The 27612-nt window shown below is 38.3% G+C and overlaps 1 protein-coding gene across 4 annotated transcripts; it reads left to right on the top strand.

The window, feature by feature from the left end:
• STAM2 (signal transducing adaptor molecule 2) lies at window positions 1–27612 on the top strand. 4 transcript variants are annotated; one of them, XM_061445772.1, is made up of 14 exons: window positions 4–140; window positions 9265–9349; window positions 12254–12329; window positions 12539–12634; window positions 15317–15463; window positions 17359–17428; window positions 18123–18309; window positions 19142–19236; window positions 19994–20076; window positions 20277–20364; window positions 21142–21196; window positions 21838–21991; window positions 23547–23716; window positions 23941–27612. In XM_061445772.1, the coding sequence occupies exons 1-14, from the start codon at window positions 101–103 to the stop codon at window positions 24173–24175; spliced, it is 1581 nt and encodes a 526-aa protein (XP_061301756.1). In that variant the 5' UTR covers window positions 4–100; the 3' UTR covers window positions 24176–27612. The 4 variants fall into 4 exon arrangements, with proteins under 4 accessions (XP_061301764.1, XP_061301756.1, XP_061301774.1 ...); XM_061445780.1 differs by lacking the exon at window positions 23547–23716 and having other exon boundaries at window positions 1–140; XM_061445790.1 differs by lacking the exons at window positions 4–140; window positions 12254–12329.

Here is a 27612-nt window from a genome sequence, read left to right as displayed (position 1 = left end):
CGCGGGGGCCTGAGGCGACGAGCGGGCGCGGCGACGGATCGAGCGGCCGCTGGCCAGGGTGTTTCGGCTGAGGGGCTGGTGAGCGGTTGGCGGTGTCGGTATGCCGCTCTTCGCACCCAACCCCTTCGAGCAGGACGTAGGTAAGCGAGTGGGATGGTGGGACATAGGGAGGCCTGGGGACGCCCGGTTGGGAGCAGGGCCGGTGCCTGGGGACGGCGGCCTCCTTCCGCCCCCCGCGGCGGGCCCTGGGCTCCTCAGGGAGGAAGAGTAATGACGGCCCGCGGTGGATGCCGCCTTTCCAGGCCTGTTTGGTGAGCAGCCGGGTCCCGGGGCGCTGGCAGTCCCGCCGCCAAGCTTCGAGGTAAAACCGGTGTTCTGTTTGTGACAGGACCCGGCTGTCCTGCAGTTCCGGGCCGCCGTCCTGCCTTGCCCTGCCTTGCCCTGCCTTGCCCTGCCCGCTTGCGTTCTCGGCTTTCTGACGGAGTTATGTGGCCGGTCGGGTGCTCTAGTGCGGCGGCCTCGGGCTTTGCCCGACCCCGCTAGCGATCCTCAGTTAAAGGAAGTTTTTGTGACCCGTCGTGCAGTGATTGGTAACGTTCTACAGCTTTTACAGCATGTCGTTGAGATGTCTTGTTACCTCCTGGCTTTCACATCATGTTTCTCGGTTTGCTTAGTTCCAGTAGAGTGAAGTGGTATGTTAAGCTTGTTGTTCTGATGTACAGCTATCGGGGGTGAAAGCCGACTCTATTAATATCACTAGGATCCGATTTTTATGCGTGTTTCAGTACTTAATACCCAGGCATTGTCTAGAGGCTGATCTGGGGGCATCAAGTTAAGCCCGAGCTGACATTTCTTCCCATTACAAAACCATGAAGCAACTTGTGCTGCAATTGGTGCCATCACCAGGGTGAAGATGATGACTCAGTTGTTTCGGTTTGTGCCTCTGCTTTGTCTTGTGCTTTCTTGACCATCAAACTTGATCTGTGTGTTGCTTTTTTTTTTAATTAAAAAAAAAGTGCCTATTCTGAATGGTAGCACTGGAAAAAAAGTGATTCAGTGAAGCTAGATCCAGAGTCAGATTTGCACTTGTTACACTGGAATTTTAGGTTAAAGAAGAATTCACCATTCTTGGGGTTGTTGTCAAGGCTGGAGGGGGAGATGTGTGTATATGGAAGAGGTTGTTGTGATTGCACCTATTAGTGCACCATCTCTTTTTTTGTTGAGTGTAAATTGCACTGGTTTCTTAATATGTCCTCAAAGTTTGTGTAATAAAGGCATTCCTTTCTTTATTTCCTCACAAACCATCGTGAGATATTTTGTGTTGACCTATGACTGAATTGAAAGCAGAAACTTGCCAGACCAGCTAGGCAGAGTTATTTCGAATACTGTGTGAAGTTTTATGTATGTTTTGCTAGACTTACCTTTCACGTGGCTGTAATGTATTTGCACAATTTAAGATTTTTTTTAACTGGGGACTCTCACAGCTGTGCAGAAGCCTTTGGCAAACCCAAATGCTTCGAGGACATCAAGACTGTAGTACTTAAGAAGTGGCAGTCTGCTCACTTGCAGTTTCTTAAATTATGCATTACATATACTGACTGTAACCGTCTGCACTTATTACAATTAAACAAGTGCAATGGAATGAGAACTGTGCAGTTAGTGAAGATAAATTGTACAGTCCATTGCCAGAAAAAACTGTTTGTCATTGGAAGCAGTTTCAAAACAGGTTGTTTTTTGTTTTTTTTTTAATTACTCCACTGTAAATGAAACCACCCAGAATACAAACTCATCAGGTATGGATGGTCTGTACTTTAACTTGTTGTATTTATGTGAGTGATTTTTCATGCCTTTAACTTGTTACATTTTGTTTTCTTTTTCATTTAAAAAAATAAGGTATATACCAAGAAAAGAGTTAAGCCCAACTGGTGGCCTCATGCTACTGGAAAGGACAGATCCTTTTCCGTGACCTCATCCACCCAGGTTTCTTTTTTTGTTTTGGGTTTGTGTAGTTTTGTTTTTGTTTTCTACCACTGAGCTGGTTCAGCTTTTTTGCTGGAAAACTAGTTTACCAAAAGAAAGCATTTATCTGATGAGTTTGATCACCTGGGCAGGTGATGAAAGCTTGGTGATGTGAATCAGCTCAGCAAAGGCTGTGAAAAATGGGAGTGAAACAGGAGCAAGACACCCTTGCAAAGTTTGATAGGAAGAATGGGGCCTGACTTTTGTTAGCAGCAAACAGTAGCGTTGATCCAGCATTCTCTTCAGACCACATTTCTAGTGCTGCTCTTTTCTCAGAGCACCTCTAGAAAATGTAGGTAAACACATTTCTGCTTTGCCACAGCTGTTTTTGCCTCTTTGGTTCTAAACCTGTATGTTTACTCTTCAGCTGAGCTGTGCAGAGCCTTAGTTCCTTGGCATCTGATTTGGTGTCTTTGTATTATAGATGCACTGTTGCAAGATTAACCTATGGAATAGTGTTTTAGAGGAGTGTGGTTTCTTCCATCTGTTTTTCGTGTTAAGAGCATACTGCAGAACTTCAGTTTTTCAAACTGTTAAAAGCTTTTTGATTTCCTGTCATAGTTCATGTGCACTTGCTGTTTTCCCAGCGTTGTCCTTCATCTTAAATAACCTTCATCTCTTAAGTAGTTGCTCCTTCAGTAGACAGCAAGCCTATTCCCTTTCATCTTTTGTTTAGTTAGCCTTCTTTCCTAAGATTGTTGACATGATCCAGGGAGTAGGAAGTGCTTTTATGTGTAGTTTGACTGGCATCCAGAATTGTGCACAATACCATGGATTGCTGATAGTGTGTATGATAGTTTTTCATGTTTCCTTGTGCTTTGCTGAAGTGTTTACCTGCTGTGTTTCATTCTGGGGTCATATTTGCCTTTTTGTGGCTGCTTTACCTTGGTGACTTTACTTTGTGCTAGAACTTTGCATGCTGGTCGTTCTCCTCTTGTTTCCAACTGCTGAGCACTTAGGTTTCTAGGAGAATCTTTTATTGACTCTGTGTGAATTTGCAGTTTGTTCTCCTGTTCTATTTTTCTGCCTAATGCAGTCATCAGGGATTTACATTTCCACTTATATTTTAGCCTTTCCTTTTATTGATGATACCTTCCAACTTTGCACTAGCATCTTTATCCTTCTGTCAGTGTCAGCCAGATTGTATTAATACTGATATCAAAACTGATTTTTGAGGCATCTGGGGAGTAAACTCTCCCACCCTCTGTTTCTCTGCAGTTTGAACAGACAACTGATGTTAGGTGAGTCTTTGGTAAGGTGTCCTTGCCTAGAAGAGTGGCTGCTTTCTGTTACAATTAACCATGTTTCCCCTTAATTTCTTATTCTGTAAAAACTATTGTATTCAACATCTGAAGTAAAGTCATGCAGATATTTGAGGATAATTGGGGTTTTGCTCGGGTGTTTCTTCTTTTCTTGAAATGTAGGAACAATATATTCCAGTCTTAAGTCTATAGCTTTAACTTGATTTGCCTGATTAAAATTTCTAAATTCTGAGCCTGCAATTTTATGGCATTTCTTTACCAGTGTTTGATATTATTACTGGTGTGCTCCCCTGACCCTGCCTTGATATTATATGGTATGACTGTTGGTAGCTTTCATTTTGGTTCTTTCTGGGCTTTAGAAGTTTCCATTAATCCCTCCCTAGTCTATTTAACGTTTTTCTTATAGTTTGCAGAGTGTTTGATAAATGGAATTGTTTGTTTTTCAGGTTATTGGCAGATTGACTCAATGAAACAGAATGTCAGGCTCGCTTTTTAAGCAAAAATTCTATCTCGTAAAGCTTTCTTAGTGAACTGGATTTCCATTGCAAAAGTTATTTTGGATTATAATACTTGTAATGAATAGGGATCATTACGAGTAGGGTTGGCTTTTCAGCAAAGACCAAGTGGACCATGCAGTGTTTCTGGAAATGCAAGTCATATGATTGCAGTGCCATCACATCTATAATCACTAATAAAATCAAAACTGGAATTTTCTAATGTAGCTATACAAAGGCAAAGCAAAAAAAGAAAAAAATATAAAGGTGTTTGGGATTAAATTTCTTGTTTTCATCCATGTAGTTCTGCTTCAGCTTTTGAGCAACAGCAGTCTGGTGTTGGGTGGTGGTTTTTTTTTTTGTTGGTGCTGGTTTTTTTTTTTTTTGTTTGTTTGGTTTTGTGGTTTTTTTTTTGTGTGTGTTTTTTTTTTGTTGTTGTTTTTCTTTGGTTTATTTTTATTTTGGCTTTTTATTTTCACTTTCCATCTCTGAACACTGGTTTTGCAAACTTAGAATGGCTCTGTGTAGATGTTGAAATGTTTATGTGCAAACAAGAGTTTATTTCACATTGCTTCAGGTCAAATCAGTCCCTGGAAAATTCTGTTTCAGTGATTGTGGTCTTTGGTGAATGCTGTATTAAATTGGAAAGGGTTTTTTTGCTAAATCAGTGCTTGGGTGCTTGCTTTCTTTGTTTCTAGCATAAAAATTGACCCAGGTGGAAAATAATTGTTACTTTCTAGTATTTTATGTTTTTTTAACAGGCATTTTATCTGGCACTGTTGGCAAGCCTGGCTCCAGGGAATTCGGGACTGAAATAACAAAATATTTTGCAAATTTGAAGGTCATATGTGTTGGGCAGTGCAGAGGTAGAGCTGTCATCAGACCAGGACGGCTGACTTTGCTGTGTCAGTGTCAAGTGCTAGCACTGTGTGTTAAACGGGATACAGATTTCCAGCAGAAGCAGTCAGTGAGAGATCTGTGTTGTGTAACAGTGTGGTGTACTTTTGCTATTACTCAAACGTGTTATGTTGGTTACTTTGCCTGAGATTTCCAGAGAACTTTTGGGGTGTTTGTATCATGTTTGGGAAATCCTCGGGGCTGTGAGGTTCTTGCAGTTCCTTTTTTACCCCCCTTTTCAAGTTCATAAGTGTATTTTAAGATTGCTCTGGTTGCTCTTGCTGTTTTCTTTGCTCCTTGCCATTGTGAATATAGATTCGAGCATATCCACAGAGTTCTCATTGTCATATTGAAAATGGGGTTTGTTGCTTTTGTATTTGCAAACCTGAGGCAACAGTTCTGGGTGTGCAATGCTGAAATTGCAGCAGGCCTCAAGAGAAGCTGCAGAGTATGGAGGCTGTGAGCTTTGTGTAGTGTTTCCAGGCCTGTAAGAGTGAGCATGTGGTAGCATACTTAATGACAAATGTAGTTCTGCGACACTTTGACATTATGCCAGGATCTTTAGAGCCTGAGGACTTGGTGTTTGAAAAGATGTAAACAGGGAGGCTTTTGAGTATGGCCATGTGTTGTCCAGTTGCACTCCTCATAGTATTTCAACCACCCCCCCCCCATCTTTTGGTCTGTTTCTTATGTAGTACTCACCCCTTTTGTGGAAAAAACAGAAAAAGAATTAATGCAGTTCAGCTGGAAAGGCCAGTGTTCCTCTCATCTTTTGGATGTTGTGTGGTAGAAGCAGAGTCCTGAAAACCTTGACTTTAGCATGCAGGGGTAAAACATTACCTTCTTCTCTGGAAGAGTTAGTGAGAGTGTTTTAAGGCAGTAGCTTGACAAGCATTTCTTATTTTGGCACTAATATCAATAAACAGTTCCCATCCTCTTCCCAGATGCTCATTTTAGTGCTATCTCTTTTATGTTGGCATAGTTTTTTGTGCAGCTGCATGGCAAATCAGATTAGGGAACTGATCCAATTAAAAATTTTTAATTGTGGTTTTAATTCTTTGGTGGTTTTTAAAAATAAACCAAGCAGTGATAAAAAGAAGAATATTTTGCTTTTATCATTATTTCTGTAAAAGCAGGCTCGAGTCTGGTGTTCCTTCACTGGAAGACTACAGGGTGTAAGTCATAGCTTTTTTTTTTTAAGTTGGTATTCTCTCAGCACTGAAAGTCTTGGAAAATACATCTTCCCATATCTGTTTCTTCTCATCAAAGTCCATGTCTTGGCATCTATGAAGTAATTATCCTTCAAGATGATTCTTCAGCTGGAGCTCGTGTTAAGCTGGAAACCAGATGCTGTTAAATTTGTCATGCTGGCAGGGAAGAAAACCTCAAAAGTTGTGAGAGTTTGCTGTGGCAGCCTTTTTATTCTCACCGGGACCACATCTGCTCCTAGAAACAGCATGTAGATAGAAGAGGGGAGGGAGTTTGCATTTGACATGTCTCCATGCATGAACGTGCTGGCGGGGGTGAGGAGAAGAAGCAAGGAGCCGTGAGTAAGAAGGGCTAAGTGTCGTGGTAGCCATGCTGTTCTCCAAGGTATATGAGGTGTGGCACTGAAAACTTCACAGTGAAGCCTGGTAAACATTAAACTTTCCTATTGACAGTGCAAGAATTGATCAGGATAGATGGAACATCTGTCATGGTGGTCAAAGCTGATTTTGATTTCCCCTAACGGTTGTGGAACACTTCAGTATATCCTCAGGCAAGCATGTTTGAGCCTTCTGTAGAGGACAGAAGTTGCACTTGTGTCTACCTAACAAACACCATAAGGGAGAGAGAGGTGTTGATGGGTCCCAGCAGACTGAAGGAGCTGGAGCCTCACAGAGCTGCACCACTACCCTTGTTTTGCCCTGTTCCTTGTCTGTTACTCTTTGTGGGATATCTTTTTCTTGGCTCTGCATGACAGCATGTACAAAAATGAGGTGCTTGGTTTTGCAGTGTTTACGCAGCGGGGTCAGTTTACAAGCTCGCATTTGACAGGCTTGTAAACAATCAAATTAATGTTAAATTTCCTACATATTTTTATGTCTGAGTTCTATTTCAGTTTTTTTTCTTTGCTGTAATATTAGAAGAGTGCTTTTTACTAGCAAATCAGATAGGTGTATCCTCTGAAAGCACCTTAGATGTATTTTGTGGATACAGTTATGGTTTGTAGGTTGGTTTTTTTGTTTTGTTTTAATAACTTCTCCAAAAGTAAACTATTTGATATATTTTCCACTTTAAAAGGAGAGTAGTGAAGGGAAAGAGAAGGGAGTGTAGGAAGAAAAAAGTTTGGAGGTCTGGCTTTGGTGTTTTGGAGCGAATGAAATGAGAAATGGAGCTGACATGGGTGATGATACGTGTCCTTAGGCTTGCGTCCCTTGCTATGCCCACATGTGTGGAAACACTCCAGTGTCTCAGATGAGCTTGCACCCTCCTTAATCAGTGGGCATTGCTGTGTGCTGAAGGAGCCTAAATACAGTGTTGGTTGTTGCTGTTTGTGCCATTTTATGGTTCTGAAGGCTCAGGTATGAAACACAATCTCAGTTTTTCTTGGATTCCATATCTTTTTGTTGACCTACTGTTTCTTGCAGTTTACTCCCTCTCTGCTCATGGAAGAGGGAGATTTGAGGAAAGAAGCATCTCTAAAATATTTGTGAATTTCAGAGGGGCAACAGGTTTCAGATCAGGCAGTTCCATTAAATAACATGCCCAGTCTGTTTTATAGGCATCCATGCTATTTGTCATTGGAGGGCTGGCTTTATACACACAACTGATGGCTCCTGTCATTTGATGAGATGGATTAAGTTGACTGACAAGTTTTGATGGGAGGATTCATACCACTGGGATGGAGACATGCAAGGTGATGCTTTTAAAAAGCATTTCTAACAGGCTGAAGTTATGCGAACTAGACATTGTGTTACGCTGTTCTCCTTTGATTGTTCAGTACTTGGGGTTCACATGTCCAGGAAACATGCATAAGTCAGACATTAAAAGTGTTTAAAATTGCAGGCACTTATTTATTTCCAAGAACAAGCAATTAATTTTTTAGTGTCCTAAAAATGCTGATACACTTAAAAGAAAGTTTAACAATGAAGTCTTTTGTGGGTAAGTTTTTGAGAAGGTTTGTGCTGCGGGAACAGTAGTTCACAATATTTGCGCCATTTGTGCTTTCAACAAAATATTGGCTTCCTGTAAGTAGTTAGTCTACCCTATGAAGATAACCTATGTCCAAAATTACAATTTCTATTCTTCCTTCTTGATCTGCTTTGACATCTATAACAAAAGTTTTCAGGAGCACTGTTAGTTGGTATGCTTGCGGTTTCTTTGTGGAAGGCATTCTGATGAGCCAGCCTGAGTATCATTGCAGCTTTTGACAGCAAAACTTAAGTAGTGAAGCAGATTATCAGAGATGCTTAATTGCACACATGAAATTGAGTTTATCCTGTGGTAATATTGCTGTCAGCAAACCTTGTCATTTTGGAACAGCTGCTGTCACAGAACACTATCACATTAATAGTGAGTTACCATTATGTTCTGCTTTAATCTTCTAAATAGTCTTTAAAATACTCTGTCCCAAAGGGACTTAGAGGCCTCTCTTACCAAAGTAAGTAGAAGTACTGATTGTAATATTGCCATGACTATAAATTGCATTTTGATAGGATTAATATATAACAGAAAAATCTAAATGCACCTATATTTGAATTTAGTTAAAATATTCAATTGATGGCTTAAAATTAAATCCTAAGGTAGCATATGCAACGTACAAAATATTTAATTTGCTCTTTATAAGCTATTTTAATAGAACTGCTATATTTATTTGTGATTAAATTAACTTGACTCTGAAAAACTTAGCACAAATAAAATTAAGCCTTATCATTTAATACTTAGAATTAGATGCTGCAAATATTAATTAAGGATACATTCTTTTAATAGAGCAGTCTGGTTTTTGTTGCCCCTTTCTGTGTATGTTTTTGTTAAGCCTTCCATGGCATGCATTTTTTCTCAACACTTGCTTTGGTGTTCAGATTTCCTGAAAAATCTGAGAGAAAAATGTTATGTTTTGTAAGTGTGTTGAATGAGGAGATGGCTTTCCTTTAAAGCCCTAAAGAGATATTTCCTCCCACCCCACCTTGGAATATCCAGTTATACATTTGGATATTGAAATGTGAAATATTTAATGACATGCAAATATTAAAAGACCTTGAGCGAACTCTAAACTAGGGCTGTGGCTTAAACCTGGAGTAACTAAATGAACTGTACAGAAGGAGTTTCTTTTTCATCATTTACAACATTGCACTTTGAGAGTCTCTTATGTATTTGGAACTTTTTAATATTTATCACATCTCTTAGTCCAGTGCTGAAAACTGTAGGTAACACTTTACAAGAGAGCAAGAGTTGGTGCTAATCTGTAGAAGATGCTGCCTCTCAGTAATCTGTGTGTGAAGTCTCTTTTTTTTGGCATGGCTGAGAAAGCATCTGTTGACTAGAATCTGAACCTAATAGGGTATTACGCTTCATCAGTCTTGCTTTTTTTTTTTTTTTTTTTTTTGCAGAAAAAGCCACAAATGAATGTAACACCAGTGAGGACTGGGGTCTTATTATGGATATATGTGACAAAGTTGGAAGTACTCCTAATGGGTAAGCTGTACCTCAGTTACGACATGCAATTTCGTGTTTATGTGAAGAATAGGTTTCAGAGAGAATGCATCTCAAAATGCTCATCGTAGTCAGCTATGCAAAAAGTGCTTCCACTCTGCCTCTGCAAGCTCTACAGATATATGTAGTTGGCTTTGAAATTTTTTGAAAGAAATGTTCCAACAGGATTTCTAGTAGAGCAGTTTGTATATTCTGAGTGCATTCCAATTTTTATGGAGTTTCACACAGCAGAATGAGTTATTTGTATTTAATGATCTTGCATAAATTTTGAGAGGCAACTGTGCCAGTAGGAAAAAGTAAACTAGTTTCTTTGCATGAAATTCTTTAGCTAGGACAGTTAGCTGTTTAAGATGAGAAACTTGCCTGTGTTTATTCATTAGGAAGAATGGGACTGATGGAGGGGGAGAGAGAAAAAAAAAAGAGGGATCAAAACACAGTCTGAATCCGTTTAGCCTAAGTGGTAATACTGAAACATAAGTGGTAGATCAGTGATTTTTAGAAGAGCTGAAATAATTTGCTGAATTTCAAGGTAATCTTTTTGAGTGGTAATGTTGTTTTCAGTTTTGAAAACCTGAATTAGTGCATACGCTGTATTCTTAAGTGGTCCTAGAATTTTTATGAGTTATGTGTAAAGTTTGAGTTTACTACACTGGGAAAGGGTTTGGTTTGGGTTTTTCTGGTATTAATTGCCTCCCAAAGGGAATAGCAAATCTATTCTGAGAATCTTTCATTCTGAAGGAAAAAAGTGTAAGATGTCCTTTGAGTCCTTTATTAAAAATGTTTTATTTTTTTGCTGTGCCGAAAGACTTTTGTAGAGGGAGCTGTTTTAAATCTACTTGTTTTGGAGGAGGGGAGACTGTAAGACAATGTATTTTTAATTACACATGCAAAATATATATACATAAATATGTAATTAAATCTTAATGTATTATTTTTGTATATACAAAATGCCTTGGAATTCTGTCTTGGAATGCTACTGCTGCTATTTTACTTCAGGTTTGTGTAGTTTTATTCCCTCCTGCCCTTTATGAAGAGCCATCTTTCAAAAATAACAAATATTGTTGCCTACCTTTAAATAAATATATAGCTTAACAATAGTAAGTTGACTTTGTTGGATTATTTGTGCATTAACTGTGACCAGACCAGACATACTCAGTATTAGGAGTAAGACCGTACTACTTTGGCTGTGTGGACATTGCTGAGTAACTTGGCACAATAGGGCTGGAGTAGAAAACCAGAGAAGTTGGTGATGAAGCCCCTGCATACATCCAGTTTTGCAGGTCAGGACATTAGGGTTTTTTCCCCCCTTCAGAACAGATTTAATCTCTTCTCTTGAGCTTGATATCCGTGCCAGCACTGGTGAAAATTTATCTGCAGATCCTGCCAGTGGCTTTGACTCTCATAGCTTTTCGAGAGGTTGGAGCACATTAGGTGTGCACAAAGGAGCTTCTGGCTTGGTTTCTCCCAAAAGGCAATATATTTGCATGCACAAAACTCCCACTGTGGGCTAAATGTGCAACATGTGGGAATGAACAGAAAATTTGTTGCAAAACCAAAGTACTGCTTTAACCAAAATGTGAATATAGATGCAGCTTCTTACATTGTTTAATGTAGCGGCATAAACTCTCACTACTGTACACACAGTAACTTGAAGGAGACATCTTTTAGAATAAATCAAAACCTTTAAACAAGCATCTTTTTCAGTGTTCACAGTGAAATGGTTTTGGCTTCATCTTTGCACAGGCTTTTTTTTTTTTCCTCAACTTTTGCCTAAGGTTGTAATTCCATGACAGCTTTAAATTGACAGGAGAGTTTGCATTGAAGAGGGTTGTAAAATGTTTCCTCTAGCCCCTTGAGCTAGGTTCCTTGTGATCTCACAACTAACATGCTCAGTCAGAGCATCTCCTTGATCTGAGCAGTGCATGACTGCTAAAGCCTCAAGTCAGGAAGGGAGGAAGACTGCATGCATTGCTGTAGGCGGAGATGGTAGATGTTTGGTCCACCACTTTTCATCAGTGGCTTTCTCTTGTGCCTGCGTAAGGTGACTGAGGAAGCAGAGCCTTAGTGATTGTTTGAGCTGAGTTTGCTGGGTGACATGGAGACATGCAACCTTGTGAAGACATTCCTGTGCTTGGGTAATACAGTAGCTCAAGAACACTCTAAGGGATATTAGTTGTAAAGATGCAGCATCAGCTGTTTGCATAGAGATTTCTTTATTTTAGGGGGCTCTAAAGAGTATTGTTAATGAAGCCGTATGTATACCTTAGCATACATGTCGATCATGCATGCCGTTAATGCTCATTTTAAGTATGGAACTCCTTAGTAGAGTAACATTTGTAAGGCTAATTGTTGTTCTATACTTGTCTGAGATTTTGCCAAAACAAATTATAAAATCTTCATGTCCCCATACAGCCTTGAAAATGGGATCCCAGAGCTGACAACCTGTGAGCACGATTTTTATATTAGATCTATAGAGACCCTTTACAGTAGCCACTAAAAATAACTATTTATTTAATCACTGCTCCTTGTTCTTTTATGTAGACTTCATTGCCTATTTCAAATCCTCAATTCGATGGAAATTTTCAATTTCCTCATCTTAATGACAATAGCTTCCTTTATGACCTGTCAGCAGTTTTATAGAAATGACTACAAAATGCCATTGTAAAAATGTTCCAATCCAGTACACATAAGAACAAACAAGTTGTTCCGTACTTTTTTCCAGGCTAGCTCTGGGAAAAGTTTAGGTTGAGTTACCATTTTTTTTTCTTTTTTTTTTTTTTTTTGGTTCCTCCTCCCAATAGACCCAGCTTGAGTACCTGGTATCATTCATTCCACAGAGTATGTCACTAACTTTTATCACTAACAGTTTCTTTGCTGCTTTTTCAGAGCAAAGGATTGCCTTAAAGCCATCATGAAGAGAGTAAATCATAAAGTTCCCCATGTGGCTTTGCAAGCACTTACAGTGAGTAGACAATCACCATTTTCAAAAAACCTTTTGTATTCTTTTATGTATGCAGCTATTAAATGTGTACTTACCAATTAATACCTTTATCATCAGTAGAAGTCAGAGAGTGCATGCTGAACAGATTATTACATTTAACTATCTGTGCTTTTGTTTTGGATTATTTCAATTGTTGTCACGTGTTTTCACAATTGTATTTGTGTTGTCAGCTTTTAGGAGCCTGTGTATCAAACTGTGGGAAAATATTTCACTTAGAAGTATGTTCTCGGGATTTTGCTAGTGAAGCTCGAGGTATAATAAATAAGGTAATTTTTTTATAATCTTAAGTATTGGGGGAGGATTATTTTGGTAACTTCTTTATCTCAGCATAGCAAAGGATTGGCAAAACTAATGTTCTAGTTAATATGCATTTTCTAGTTTTGGTGCAACTGCAGATAGTGCTGACTGTCTAATTACTAAAATTTGTGTACTTTGATTTTTACTATGAAAACCAAATGTCTTAAAGAAGTGACAGGCTTATAATGCCACTCCAAATTGTTACAAAATTACATAAGCAGTTTTCATTAAAATCTGTGGCTCTTCCTAAGCTCAGGTAATTTGGTAATGGTGAAGGCAGCTTTTCTTTAAGAGAGTTTTTATTTGGCTTAATGAAACTCATAGGCTGAAGTGCAAAGGGAAAAGTGTGAAGAAGTTAAATTCCATTTTTACGAAGAAAAGGATAAAGTCTTCAGACGACTTGCTTAGTTGCTAGAGATTCTCAGAATGTTAAATGAGGAAATAAAGACATAGATGGTTAGGGTCAAGCAGCTGATGGGAACTAAATCTGGATGTGAGTAACTGAATGAGCAGAAACAGCTTTCCCCTTGATTATTGCTCCAGTTGAAGACAAAAATGGCTAATGGGTTAAAAAGCATTTAGTCTTCAAATATATTGGAGGCCTGAAATCGTCAGAGGTTGAGCAAAGCAATTAAGGAAACTAATAAAATTGCTGGGAAGCAAAATGAGTTCACAGCTTCTCTGTTTCTTGCTTTGTATGGAAAAATAGGTCTTAAAGTCCTCCCCTTTGTTCTCAATAGCGGTGGTCCACTCTGAAACAGAACATTGACCTTCATGGTTTGACAGCACTTTGGGGATATAAAAGGAAACCTTTAATCACACTGAAGAGTGGATTTGGAGCATAATTTATTTTGTTGTTGGGAAAGACTCGTTTCACCCATGTCCCTGGCCCACTTGGAGGGATAATCTTCAGAGGGCAGATAAAATTGTACTTTCTCCCTTTTCTCCAAAAGAAAATTAGTTCAGGCAAGTGTAACAAACGTCTCTGTGCTGACACTGAGCCTATCAAACTGCAGTACTTCTTTCAATTAAATGCATGCTTGAGCCTAAATTTGTCAGTGTTCTTACTGTTCAGCATATGTTTGCATGTGAGGCACGGGCTTACAGTGTGATCTGAACTACACTCAAATGAGAAATCTTGGCCGTGCACTGCTTCTCTGCAGCCCCAGGCTATTACCCAGACAAGCCAAGTAAAACAGATGTAGGTAAGCCCAGCAACCCTGGAATGCTTATTCACCAGGAAGTATCCTGAGGTTGGCTTGAATGCTTTTGGTTCAAACTCTTGTCTTTTCATCAACTGTCAACAAAACCAGAAAGCGTAAGGAGTCTGAAGGTCCATGTTTTATCCTTGTAGTGTTGGCATGACTGTCGCATACATTAACTGCTCTATTCAAGACTTGCTCTTTTTGTTCCAGTAAATTTTTGAAGGCTATTACATGATTAACATCAACTGATGTTTAATGCTACAGAAAGGTGTTCTTTAACCGTAGAGTAACACATGACTGACCTGCTTTACTGAAGGTGGATTATGACTTCGGGTGAGGTTGTTAAGACATAAAATTTGCAGTGTTGAATGAAATCGGTGGTCCTATGTGGATTTAGCTATAAATCCTGTAGAGGAAGGGGAACTGTAGGGGCTGTCATGTGAGAGGCTGGAGAAGAATGTAGGAGCCAGAGGAATTGCGGTCAGAGCATGAACTTGATCTTGGTTTGCCTCCACTATCTTCCTTTAAGACTACGTCCCTGCACCTTGGTTACTAATTAAGGAGCTAATAGAATGACCTGTGCTGTGAGCTGGGTGGCCCTGTATATAATTTATACATGATGTGTAATTCCTTTCTGTGAGAGAATCTGAGTCAAGGAAACATACATACGTACTTATATACAGAGGTGGTGCAAAGATCAGGCTTTTTGGTCCTATCTCCCAAGAAGTCAACAGGGAGAAATGTGTTCTGCCATGTGAGGAGAAGACAGCAGAGGTTAAAGATGATATCTTATATTAGACCAACTTAAGTGGTTGGGAGGGGAATAACAATACAAATTAGAAGTAGTGAAGGTAAAATCGAGGGTAACTAACATGGAGGTGCAGAAAAGTTGGGTTAAATGTGGTAGAGAGCCTGAATTTCTTCAAAACTATGGAGGTGGAAATATGGCTAACATTTGAAAGTCAAAAAGTTTGTCAGTCCTTTTGCTTAACCATCTTTAACCACCTAAAATTGACTGAATAGCATAGGTAGGTGAGATGCCTGCAAGATCTAAGCTTTGACTATGCAAGAGAATTTGCCTCCAAAGATTGCTGTGAGGGTTGAAGTAGCCCTGATTTAAAATAACCAGTTGTTTGTTAGAGTCAGGGAAATCTGAACTGCCTGCATTCTGTCACTGCACTGGGGTAGTGGTGTAGGAAACTGCTGTGTCAGCTTTCCAAAGAAAGGATAATGTTCCAGAAGCTCAGCATCTTAACCTGTAAGGTCAGAATCAGTGTATAGAAGACCATATATCTTAGGCTCTGCTTTCCAAATTTTCTTAATCAAGATAGTTAAAAGGATATTTATAGTAAAATGGTTTTGGTAACAAAGTTTTAGTGAGAGGGAACAATTCTTTCTTCTCATTTTGAGGTACAAATATCCCTTTTATGCAATTTTGTCTTCTAGGCTCATCCAAAAGTATGTGAAAAACTAAAAACACTAATGGTGGAGTGGTCAGAAGAATTTCAGAAGGACCCACAATGTAGCTTAATATCTGCAACTATTAAGTCTTTAAAAGAAGAAGGTGTAACTTTTCCTGCAGCTGGATCTCAGGTAAAAGCTGCTTTGGGATACATGGTACTGGTAGGTTCACTGTTCCTGGTGGTGAACAAATGAAAAACTGTTCAAATGAGAACTTACGTGTTTTCAATCAGGTGAGAGTAGAAACCTCGTTCTAGCAGTGTCCTTATACTTGGGTTCACTTTTATTCATTCTTCTTTTTTGTGTCCTTGCACACCAAAGAAAAGAACAGACTAATGGCTATTTCATGATGCCGTTATGAGTTGTTCCATTTAGATCCTTGTTTTCTTCTGATCGTTTTCAGAGCTTCATTGGGCTGTCATCACCTTAAATCTAAGCAATTCTACACCCACACTTTGTACTTGGCATTTCATGGTCCTGATGGCTGACTTGGAGCACATACCTTTGTTTTTCTTCACACTGCCTCACAAAACAAAGGGCAGTATCTGGACTGGGGACATTTTTGAAGATGATTTGTGCTATGCTTTCCTTTTTCAAGTCCCCATTTCTTGTTTATGCAGTTACCGTCCGTGTCTTTGTAGTATGTGGAGTGCTCCAATCCCTATACCCCTTGTGTTTTCCTCCTGGTGATATATTATGCCTAATCTTTGAGCTGGTAGATATAATGACAGGTGTGTTTTTCCCAACACTTTATTGATGGAATAAATATCTAAATATTTTCACACTAATTAGGAGTCAGGTGAAGATCAGTCATGAAAATTAGAGCTACAGCTTCTATTATGTATTCCTTAAATGAAGTTTACTTTTCTTTATATTCAACACAGGGGGGTTTTTACTTTTAATTATACAAAGATGTTTTGACTTCTAAATCTAGGATATATGTTAGAACATATGGCAGAAACATGGAAGATCTAGAGTACTGGCAACCAATTAAGCTTCTTTTCCTAAAAGTACATATGAAATGATGTCTTGATGTTTTTACCTCATACACTTTACTTCAAACAAGCAAAGCTGAAGCTTGCTTATTAGTGTTTGGTACCCTTGTACAGAACTGTTTTCAAGGACCACTGGAAGTCCTAGACACAGCTAGGGTCTGAAACTTCATTCCTGGTATGTGTGGAAAGACTTCCTTGTCGGAATGATTTCACTATGCTGTTGTGGAAATTCGTATTATTTAAGTCTGCAGCTTCCAACTTGATGTACATTTGCTCTTCCTTCCCATTGTCCCACCAGCAGAGAGAGAGGATGGCTTTTTGCTCTGAGAGAGATCTCCCTTTTCAGTAAGTCCAGCTGCTGCTTAATCATAGAATGGTTTGGGTTGGACAGGACCTTAAGATCATCTGCTTCCAACCCCCCTGCCATGGGCAGGGACTCTCTGCGCTAGACTGTGTCACCCAAGGCTGTGTGCAGCCTGGCCTTGAACACTGCCAGGGATGGAACATTTACCACTTCTTTGGGCAGCCTGTTCGGTGCGTCACCATCCTCACAGTAAAGAACTTCTTCTTTACATCTAACCTGAACTTCCCCTGTTTTAAGTTTAAACCCATTATGCCTTGTTCTATTACTACAGTTCCTGATGTTTTCTGATGTAGGAATCCAAAGAGCTCTTCTTCCCTTTTGAAGGTTGGGGTAGAAGAGTGGAGGACAAAAATGGAAAGAGTAGTCATTTAAATAAGTAGTCTTACTAACAAATGAGATGGAAATAATTATTTAAATGGGATTAGTTATTTAAATGAGAGCTGATTATTTATTTTTACTTTGTTCCTTGCTGAAAACAAAATAAAATGTGGGTGAGATTCTGAAGAGTGGTAATTTTTACTTCTAGAAGGTCATCTTGATTCAGTAATGGAATACTACAGTAAGGCAAATAACCAGGAACAACTTATTACTAATTTTAAAATATATAATTATAGAGCTTTCTTTTTTGTTCATAATCTGAACTACTTCTATTGTTAATACATTTGCAGGCTTCTACAAATGCTGCTAAGAATGGTTCATCATTAAGTAAAAACAAAGAAGATGAAGATATAGCTAAAGGTAAATTGCTAGTCACAGCCTTGGGTTAATACTTGTGCTCTAAAAGTTTTGTTAAAATGTAGAGAAATAGGAAGTCTAATCTCTTCTGCATTGAACTGAAAGCAAGAGCACAGCAGGTTGGTAATTAGTATAGTGTATTATTCAAGGTGTTATCCTCATGGGTAAGAACTTGGGGGAAAATATATTCTTCCCCATCACATAGCCATTAGCATTGTTTTGTCACTGCTTTCTCTCCAGAGATTGATCTCCCTTCTGCACGCACATGTTTTATTTTAGCCTACATCTTGATGCTTAAAAAAAAAAGAACATTTAAATGTTTTCTTTTTTCTCTCTATTGAATGTACTTACTGTCATTCAGATGTCAAAGTGAAGAATTTATTAGTATTTCTGATCATGCTAATGATGCTACCGACATTAGTAGTGTATGCACTGCTACGAGTAGTGAGCTGTACCACAAAGAGCAGAGGGGTTTTTAAATGTTTTATTACTTGTGCATGATTGCATTTTGTCTTTTAATCCCGTTGCAGGGCAGAGTAAAGTTTGGAGCAAAGATTTTAAACTTAAAACGTTAGAGAAGGAGATACCATGTTAATAATATAGCAGTAAATATTTTTATTAGAAAAGCAAGCTACCTTTATATACAGAGATCAAACATACAAGCTTATTTTTTTTTTCTCCCCTCCCTGAATTGTAGCTATCGAATTGTCTTTGCAAGAGCAGAAACAGCAACAAATGGAAACGAAATCCTTGTACCCATCTGCAGAAATTCAGCAAAACAATCAGAACTCGAGGAAGGTGCGAGCTCTGTATGACTTTGAAGCTGTCGAGGACAATGAACTCACCTTTAAAAGTGGAGAAATTATTTTTGTTTTGGATGACAGGTATAATTTACTCAGGTGAAGGTGCCTTTATTCCAGAGCTGGCTTTTTTTTTCCCCTTAGGATAGCAAATTTTTCCTCTAATGCTTTTTAACCCCCATCCCCCCCCAACCTGCCCAAAATGTATATTGTGACTCTGGGCCTTCCTCAAATCCCTTTATCTTCTGCTGTTCTTTCTGTACCCACTCAGGTCATGATTGGTGCAGGGAGAACTTCACTGTATTACACTGAATATTTCATACTCTGGTGTAGATCCAGTTTGTTTGTAGTTTTTAAGATGTTAGTTATATGTCATAAGAATATGGATACACATTACAGTGCTGAATTCCAGTTACTTTCACAAATTGTTGAACTTCTGGCTATCTAACATGACATTTGCAAAGAATAAAACTGAAGAAAAAATACTTATCACTGTTGCCCCAATGATAGCTGAGAAGCTAACTTCTTCCCCCCTAAATGCTGTTCTGGTTGAATAGACTGTGACAGATCAATTATATCTCTAATGTTAGTCCCCACTTGTGAACTTACTAACTTTTAGATGAAGCTGTAACGGGCTATCATCTTATCAGCCTAAAGAACTGAAAAGTTAAATTCTGAGTGATTGCTACTGAATGATTTTACTTCCCCTGATCCTTCCCTTCTCCCCGCCCTCTGCCCCCACTTCTGCCTTTTGGTTTTACTGCTAATCTATACAGAAGTTCTCCTTTGCCTTCATAGTTGGATATGAAGGAAAACAGTGCATTAAATACCACAGGTTTTCTGTCAAAAGCCCGAAAATGTTGCTGATACTAAGTGTTAATATTCAGAGTTTTGTAATACATATTTATTTTCCCAGTGACACCAATTGGTGGAAAGGTGAAAATCACAGAGGAGTAGGACTGTTTCCATCTAACTTTGTGACTTCTGACTTAAATGTGGAACCTGAGGCAGGTAAGTTAGCTACTAAAAGTTGACAGATTATTTTAGAAAGGTGGGCTTATGGTGGAACTACTAACTAGCCCATGAGCAACATAATTTCCTGAAATCAGCCCAACGAAGGAATTGAGAGAGACATCGTGCCCTTGTTTCAAGCAAGCAAGCAAGCATATACCACTGCTGTAGCTCACTTTAAGAGTTTGTATCTTCTAATTCTCTGCTGAGTTGCCACCTTTTTCATGTTATAGAAATTAATTCAATTTCTGTTCAAGTTCAATTTACCATAGTTCTTTGTCAGTAATACATTAGATCTGAATCCAGTAACTTGCCATTTAAAATGTTAAAGTCTCTTTTCAAGACTTCAGGCCTAGCACAGAATAACATTTATATCCATGTCAGTGGTTAATATGAATCACATTGCTAGCTTTATTCATGTTCATGATGCCAAAATAAAACTTAACACTCATGACTTGCCTGAAAGTAATTGTACATGTATTGGAGGTGGTTTTAGATGCTTATGTGACTCAACTGTCTTTCTCTTGCTGGGGCTAGGTTCATAATCAGGCTAACAGCCCAAAGGAAAAAGCTTGTCAGAAGGCTTTCTAGGCAAACTCAAATTCCCTTCTCCAGTAGCTAGGTGTAATCACTGCTTGAAGTACTTATTCCAACTTCTCTTTCATTTAAAGAACTGATAGAAAGCATGGAAAAAAATTGTGTATAAGATAGTATAGTAACACAGCTGCAGAAAAGAAACTAATGTTTGTTCTTTCAGCAACTGTGGATAAAAATTCTGGTCCTGAGGATACTACAGAAGAAATTAAGAAAGCAGAACCTGAGCCAGTTTATATAGATGAGGTATGCAGTCGCTTTCAATAAAAAAAAGAAATTACTGAGATTTTACATTGGTTGAATCGTTCTTTTGTTACTGAATGTTAGCAGCCAATTCTTTTCATGTAAAAAAATTTTGGGTGTTTGTTTGTTTTTAATTTGAAAGTTAAAACAGTTTCTGCCATGCTTCAGAAATAACTGTTCCTCATCTTCTCTTCACCTTTCAGGATAAGATGGATAAAACGCTGCAGGTACTACAGAGTATAGATCCTACAGATTTAAAGCTTGATTCTCCAGATCTTCTAGACTCAGAAGGTACTTTGAGCACTAAGCTAGTTTTTTTTATTTCTTCTTCTTTAGGCTGGTAATTCTTTTGTGTTTAACCTTAGAGAAACTGGCCTGTGCTAACAGTGTGCTGTAGAATAGCCTATTTCACAATGAAGGCAGGAGGCTATATGTATAACTCTAGGTTTTCTAATAGTTGCCAAGCCAACTCCATGTTCAACAGAGTAATTTGCATAACTTCCAGCTAGTGTAAAATGCCTGATCTTTGCAAGATCCATCTACCTATGAATCCCTTCTTGAAATAGGCAATTAAATTTGTGTCAAAATTTCCCTAAAATACTGCTGGCTAGGAGGGGAGAGGCAGTTCCATTCACTTAAGAGCCAGTTAGTTCAAGCTATGTAATAACAATTGAATGTACATTAATACAGGAGTGTTTCTGTAGTGGAAAATGTGAAGGCAAAGGAAGCTCTGCAATACAGCGGATTTATACAGATTGGGTATTCCAGTAGAGATGAAAGTCATAGATCTTGCACAGTGCAAGCAGAAATGAAAAATTTTCCATGTGTTTCATTAATAGTCTTCTGTTTGAGTGGGTAGAGGGAAGAGAGGAGAGAAGATGACAAAGCAGAACCACTGAAGTATTTTTCCTGTCTATTTGGGCTTGAGGAATGGGATGCACATGATAACTAGTTGCAATCTCCAATTCTGTATGCTATTTTAGTAGAACTGAATAAAGTAATTTTCAGATGCATTCAATCTTTTAATTGTGCAAGACACTAACTACGTTGACACTTTTGTCTTCACAGATATTTGTCAACAGATGGGTCCAATGATAGATGAAAAACTAGAAGAGATAGATAGGTGAGCCATAATGTAGCTTCTGTGTTATTTACTATGATTTACTTTAAATTGTGCAGTTGTACTCATTTTTTTGGGTGCTTTATCTTCCATCTCCCCAACTAGAAGGTCTTGCAAGAAAGAAGGTTTGGCAACTTTACCTTTAGTTTTTAGTGTTTAGGTACCACAGTCCCAGCAGAGATTGCTGCTCTCCAAAACTTACTGCATAGGTTACTGGATGCATTTTGTATTAGCAATTTTTGACTGTAGCCTTTTGCAGTCTGTCTAGAGGTTGGTATTTTCAGTCTTCTGCTGGCTGTCATCTGTGACAAGAAAATCTGTCCAACTCTATCTTCACCTCTTTCCCCTCAGATTCTTAGGGATACTTGAGGTTGGAAAGAAAAGTTACTTAAGACCTGTGGAGTTGCTTACCTTATTGCAGCTAGGGAAGAACAGTTCTTAGACCCTCCTTCCAGTCCCTTTGGTATAAGAAACAGAATGGCCACTTTACAGTATAGACATGTAAGAAATTGACCTTTTAAGTGCTTGGGTTTTTTTCTTGCATATTCAAAACCATTCAAGGAGACACTTTTTTTTTTTTTTTTGACCAGCTGACACTAGGTGTTAGAGAAACTTGGTGTTTGCATGTGTTTGTTTTGAAACAGGAAACATTCGGAATTATCGGAATTGAATGTAAAAGTTCTAGAAGCTCTGGAGCTGTATAACAAACTGATGAATGAAACACCAATGTATTCGGCCTACTCAAAACTCCACCATCCTGCACAATACCCACCTACCTCTTCTGGTGTTTCAGTGCAGGTCAGTATCCCTTTCTGGAAATAGACACTTTCCTAATATAGATTTCTATTTAAAACGATGACAGCAAAAATGAAGTGCATGCTTTCTTGCTAGCCTATGAACAGTTGCCTTGCCTGGTGGCTTTTTATAGCATTTAGAATAAAATATCATTTATGCACTAAAACGGCATACTTTAGTTTGCAGGCACCTGCTTGTACAATAAGGTATAGTTGTTAATTTTTCTCTAATTAACAGAAAGATAACTGTATTGAAAATACTAAAAGATCCCTTCCCTGGTTGATTTTTTTTTTTTTTTATAGTTAGAATTATGTGTTTCAGCAGCTTGGTGGAAATTCTTGCTGTGAGTCATGTCCTCAGTCTTAAAGTAAAATGTTACCTTCTTATCTAATAGGGGGGATGTGAGTGAACTTTAATATTAATGCATTAATCATGAATGCAGTGTACTTTTTCAAATATAGAAACACTAGTCTTGTTTTAGCTTTTCTTTTCCTTTAAGAAATGAACATATTGTATTAGGGGGTGTAGTTGCCCAAAACTGTTACAGTATCTCCAATGTGCCATATTGATGTTTTAAGAAAACAAAAATGGAGGAGAAACATTTTTAAAGATCCTTTTTGGAGAAAACATAGAATGAGCGATTTTACTTTAAGTGAATTTTGCTTTAATGTTAATTGTTCAGTGGGAAAAGAATAGTTGCCATAGCAACTGCTAGATCTGAAAATATGTCAGTTAAAAGTAATTGCGTGTCCTTAACTCCTGGTAACGATGGAAAATTCTTTATGTTTGAAGATTAAAAAGTAATGTAAGCCAAAAGGCAACTGGAGTTTACCGTTTCTTTCAAGGTGCATACTTCAGTGGTGAAAAATACAAGATAATGCTAAGTGTGCTGAGCTTAATGTTGTTACTTGGTATGAAACTGTCCCTTCTTTCAGTGTCCATATACAATGTCCATATACAAAGTCCAAAACCAATGAGCAGCATAGACTTCTGTAGACGAAGCGTGTTATACCACCTGTTCTATCTGAATTTTGGGTAAAGACTTGCATAATCTTAAATGAGAAATGCAAGAAACTACATTTTCTACTTTTGTGTTAGTCTTAGAATGCTCTTATGTTTTAATTTACGAAATGTGTTAAGTAGCAAATCTTGTATGGCGCCTGTCTTCCTACTTGACTGTGCATCAAAATATGTCAGGATCAAACATTTTAAAGACAAAGCAAATTATAGGGGGAAAAAATAAAGTTTCTGTGAGAGGCAGAGGTCTTGTATGTGATGTTCTTCCTTCAGATGTTAAGCACTGACCTTATTAGCAGTGCAGTTGTGGAAAGAGAGCTGCTGGTGAAATAAAAGTTGCCTATTTAAAATGTTGAGAAGTTACATGTTTCAGTTTTAGAACCTTGTTGAAAAAAATGAATGGATGCTTATTCAGTCTTTGAACCCTACTACTGTAATGGCATTCAGTGCCATGTTTGCTGCTACTTAATTGAAAATAAAAGATACGCAATGATGGGTTGTTTGGTTTGTTGTTTGTTTTTTTGTTTTTTTTTTTTTACAGTCATATCCTGTGCAGCCACCTAGTGGAAACTACATGATCCAGGGTGTTCACCAAGTCACCATTTCCCCAGGCTATAGCCTAGGACCAGATCAGATGGGGCAGTTGAGGTCTCTGCCTCAAAGTATAAATTCTTCTGGAGCAACTCAGTCAGCTCAAGCTACATATTTAAGGTATCGCTTCAGCACACTGTTAAATCACCTTCTTCCTGTTGGTAGTTTTACTACTTGGTCTAAAGGTTGTGTGTTCTTGGGATATTTACAATAACGTGTAATATTGTTTGATAACTTTGAAAATAGATTGCTTTTGGACTAAACAGTATTCTCCTTTGCAAATCTGCTTGTCAGATATATAGACATGAACTTGTCAGCGTTTGATTTGTTTTGTTGTGTTACAGCCCAGGACCAGATTCTGTGTTAAACCAGCCGTACATGAACCAGAACCCCAGCCTTCCATCGGCTGCCAGCCCAGCTGCGTACACCCAGCAGCAGCAGATGGGAGTGTCGGTGGATATGTCGGCTTACCAGAATAGTACATCAGGCTTGCCTCAAGGACCAGGTTATCCTATGGCAGTTCCTGCTCATTCTGTTCTACAGCAACAAGCAAATTACCACCAACAGCCTCTTCTTTAAAAACAAACCAGCTCATATTCCTGAATTAATGAATAAAGGTTGACCTTGTGATTTTTATGAATACCTGTCATGGGATATCAAGATACATTTTCCTTTTAAATAACCAAATTCACTGCATTAAGGTGATGCAGAGTAAAAGTATGCATCAGATCTGATTGTTAAGCATTTGCATAAAGATATTTTGAACTGGATTAGCTGATGGTTTAAAATAATTTGAGATTACTTTGAGCCCTTATTTCAGTGCTTTCAAAAAGTGCCACATGTGAATCTTAAGTTAAAAGATTGTCCAAACATAATTTTCCTATAAATGTGTTTCTGAAAACTTGAGGATACTTAAGTATTGTCATGTGTTGCTCCCATTTTGCATTCCCTCCTCTGGTTATCTTACTATTATCCTTCTATCCAAGTGGCTTTAGAGAATCTCTGCAGATTTAGAGACCACCTTCTCTCTGCAGTGCTGTAGTGAGCTTCACAGTATGATGTGCACTGCATAATGGCAACAACTGTGCAAGTTCAGCAGATGAGAGCTGGAAGAGAAAATGATTTGATAATGTGACAGTGAGGACCATGTACCTACAGGAGCAGGAGAAATGAGATTTTACAGTGCTGCCTGGTACATTTCTGGAGAACTTCTGATGTGTTTCTCTTGAAGAAAACAGGTGGGGTTTTGCTAAAAAGGGCCTGTGTCTTTCAGCAGAGGTGGTACTGCAAGCACAAGTCTCCTTTGCGAATGCAGGCAAGGGCTGCTCTCAGCTGACTGCGTGGGCACTATGTGGATACAAGGTGCTGAGCCAGAAACTTGTACAGAATATCTTTTCTTTTCTTTCTTGGATGTATGTAGAAGTGAAGGAGTCTTGCAGGTCCTTGTGATAAAGGAGGGGGCTCAAGAATGTTTGAACTTTTAAGGCTGTGAGAATCTACCTTGTTACCTTTCTAATGGGGAGTTCAGTGGAACAGAAATCATCTTTATGGGACCAGAAGGTTCTTGCCTCTCTTGAATTTCCTTTCTCTGCCACCATGTTTAAATAAACACTCATTGCAGTCAGTGAAACTTAACACCATTTGGAAAAGGTGCATGTGTGACACCTAATACGTGTGCAGAATACCTGTGCTTTGTGAGTGGGATTGTGCTCCTCGTTTAATATAAAGAGTGGTTGCATATTGAAAATGACAGACGTGTCTTTGGGAAAGGAATTGCCTTGGAACTGTGGAAGTGCAGCATTTGGTGGCTAAGAAAAGAAATTGAGGAGTTTCTTCCCTGATGCACTTTTTTAAGGGGTGGGGTTTGTACAAGTGGAGCAGATGGGTTGAATTATCTTTTGGGAATGTGGAACTTCTTAAATTGTTTCAGCCTCTGAAAAAGAAAAAAATCACTTTGTTCTAGTCACCTACTCACTTCAGCCTAGTCATTTATACCTATTTTAATGGTTTTATGATAAGCAATAATGTTCAGATTGGCAAAATAATAGAAGCAGATCACAGATAAAACATCTTGGTTAAGTGCATGAAACTCCCAGATGTGTAAATAAGCATATTTGATATATGAATTCTCTACCAAGGTGGGACTCTCAGATTCCAGACTGTTGACGTGTAATAAAAATCACCCTCCACTCAGCAGCACCTCAATTTCTTTTACATTTTATGTAATTATTTGTTATCACAACCTTATTCATTTGCAGCCTCATGCTTTACACATTAAGGTACTCGGTACCTGCTCATGAAGTAATTTTTTACTTAAATTTTGTGCAATTGGAAGGAAGCTTTTGTCTTTCCTTTTGACATGACTTTGTCTTTCTCCTTCCCCTTGAAGTAGCCAAGTAACACGTGTTGAAATACTGAAGTAGTTTAATGACTTGTTCCTTGCATTCTCTAAGGAAAAATAATTAATTTCAAAGCTGCTCTTCAAATTTCTCATTGTTTGGAGGTTTTTTGGTAAGAGTTTACTTTGTTCCAAGTTGATACCTAGTCAAACTAAACCTTGCTGTCATTTATATATATTCTCCATGTTTGTTAGTAAATTGAGATTAAGGTGGGTATTTTTATTGGATTCAAAACTTTGGTCCAGCAGAAATACTGAGTAATCTAAACTGAGATCACTAGACAGATGTAATTTGGTGATGTTCAGTTAATTATTAAATATAAATAATGTATATACTCATTTGTCTGAGATTTTCTATACAGCTACATATATGCATACTCTTAAAGCCTGACATTTTATGAAAGCAGGATTTGTCATCCTGTCATCTCTTATATTCCTAAACCTGTGATACACAACTTGTAGATAGTGTAAAATAATTTAATTATTATTAAAATAGTGTATTCAGAGGGGTTTGGTGTTAATAGGATCTGTTCTTTCTCTTCATACTTCTAGACATGATCATATTTATTTTTAAGGCCTGATTATAACTGAATATGCTGCCAAAGGATTTATCTAACTTCAGATTTCTACACTAGGTTTCTACCTACTGTTTTATATCAGGAATAAATAGGTAGATAACTTCTGCTTTTTCATATAAACTTTAATGGTTAACATAAAAATTTGTGGAACTTTATAATGAGAATTTTAGTGTAATATATTTGTGTCATGGGTGTTGAGAAGATCGATACTAGATAAACTTTCTTCTAGTATGAGTTGGCACCTATTATGTCTCAGTTATAGTCAGCTGAAAGCAACAACTCAATTTGTCTGTAATGCCACCACACATTTTGAGACATTGTGGTCTTTCATCCAGCCATAGTGTGACAAACGTACTGTCCATTTAATTTGGTACAGAAATGACAACTTTATAAAAATCAGATTGTTTCTGTAACAAGTAATGCTGTGTGTTCATGTTGCTTTAGATTTTGTTCATAGATGTTCATGGACTTGATGAACAGTGTAGAGCTTTTGAAGGCTGCCCCTTAACCAGAACATTGAGTGGGACATGGCTGCAACTGCAATCTCTTACAGGAATGGTTTTCTGATAGGAAGATGATTTTTTATTATTATTATTTATCTATGCATCTTTTCTAAGAAGTCACTACTCTTGCTTACATTGAGCACTGTGATGTATCTGTTGAATCTTTGAATTTATGGCTCATGCCAGTTAAATTTTACATGAAACTGACTCAAAACTGTTTTGAATTGATCAGAATGAAAAATGAAGGAAAGGAAACGCAACCAGGGCAGGTTCTGAGCATGTCTGACCTGTCATGGCTCTGGTCAGCCAGCGAGCAACCTGGCCACCAGCAGATAGCACACCTGAATTTCAGATCAAGGTTGTGCTTCTCCCTGGTCTGGGATTTACAGCAAAGAGGTATCACAGTTCTTGGAGAAAATTGTCTGAAAGAGTTTGCAGTATTAAGGAAGAGTGGACCTGTTTTGTTGCAATATCATTTGGCCTCCTGTCTGTAATATGTGTGCATTTGCCTTGTGTGAATTAAAGTTTGTTTAACGA

The sequence above is a fragment of the Pezoporus flaviventris genome, unplaced genomic scaffold, assembly GCF_033815535.1.
Source record: "Pezoporus flaviventris isolate CSIRO_AGI_PZ_B2104156 unplaced genomic scaffold, CSIRO_AGI_Pfla_v1 ptg000001l, whole genome shotgun sequence".
In the NCBI taxonomy this organism is placed as follows: domain Eukaryota; kingdom Metazoa; phylum Chordata; class Aves; order Psittaciformes; family Psittacidae; genus Pezoporus; species Pezoporus flaviventris.
This window is presented reverse-complemented; position numbering and strand designations above follow the sequence as displayed.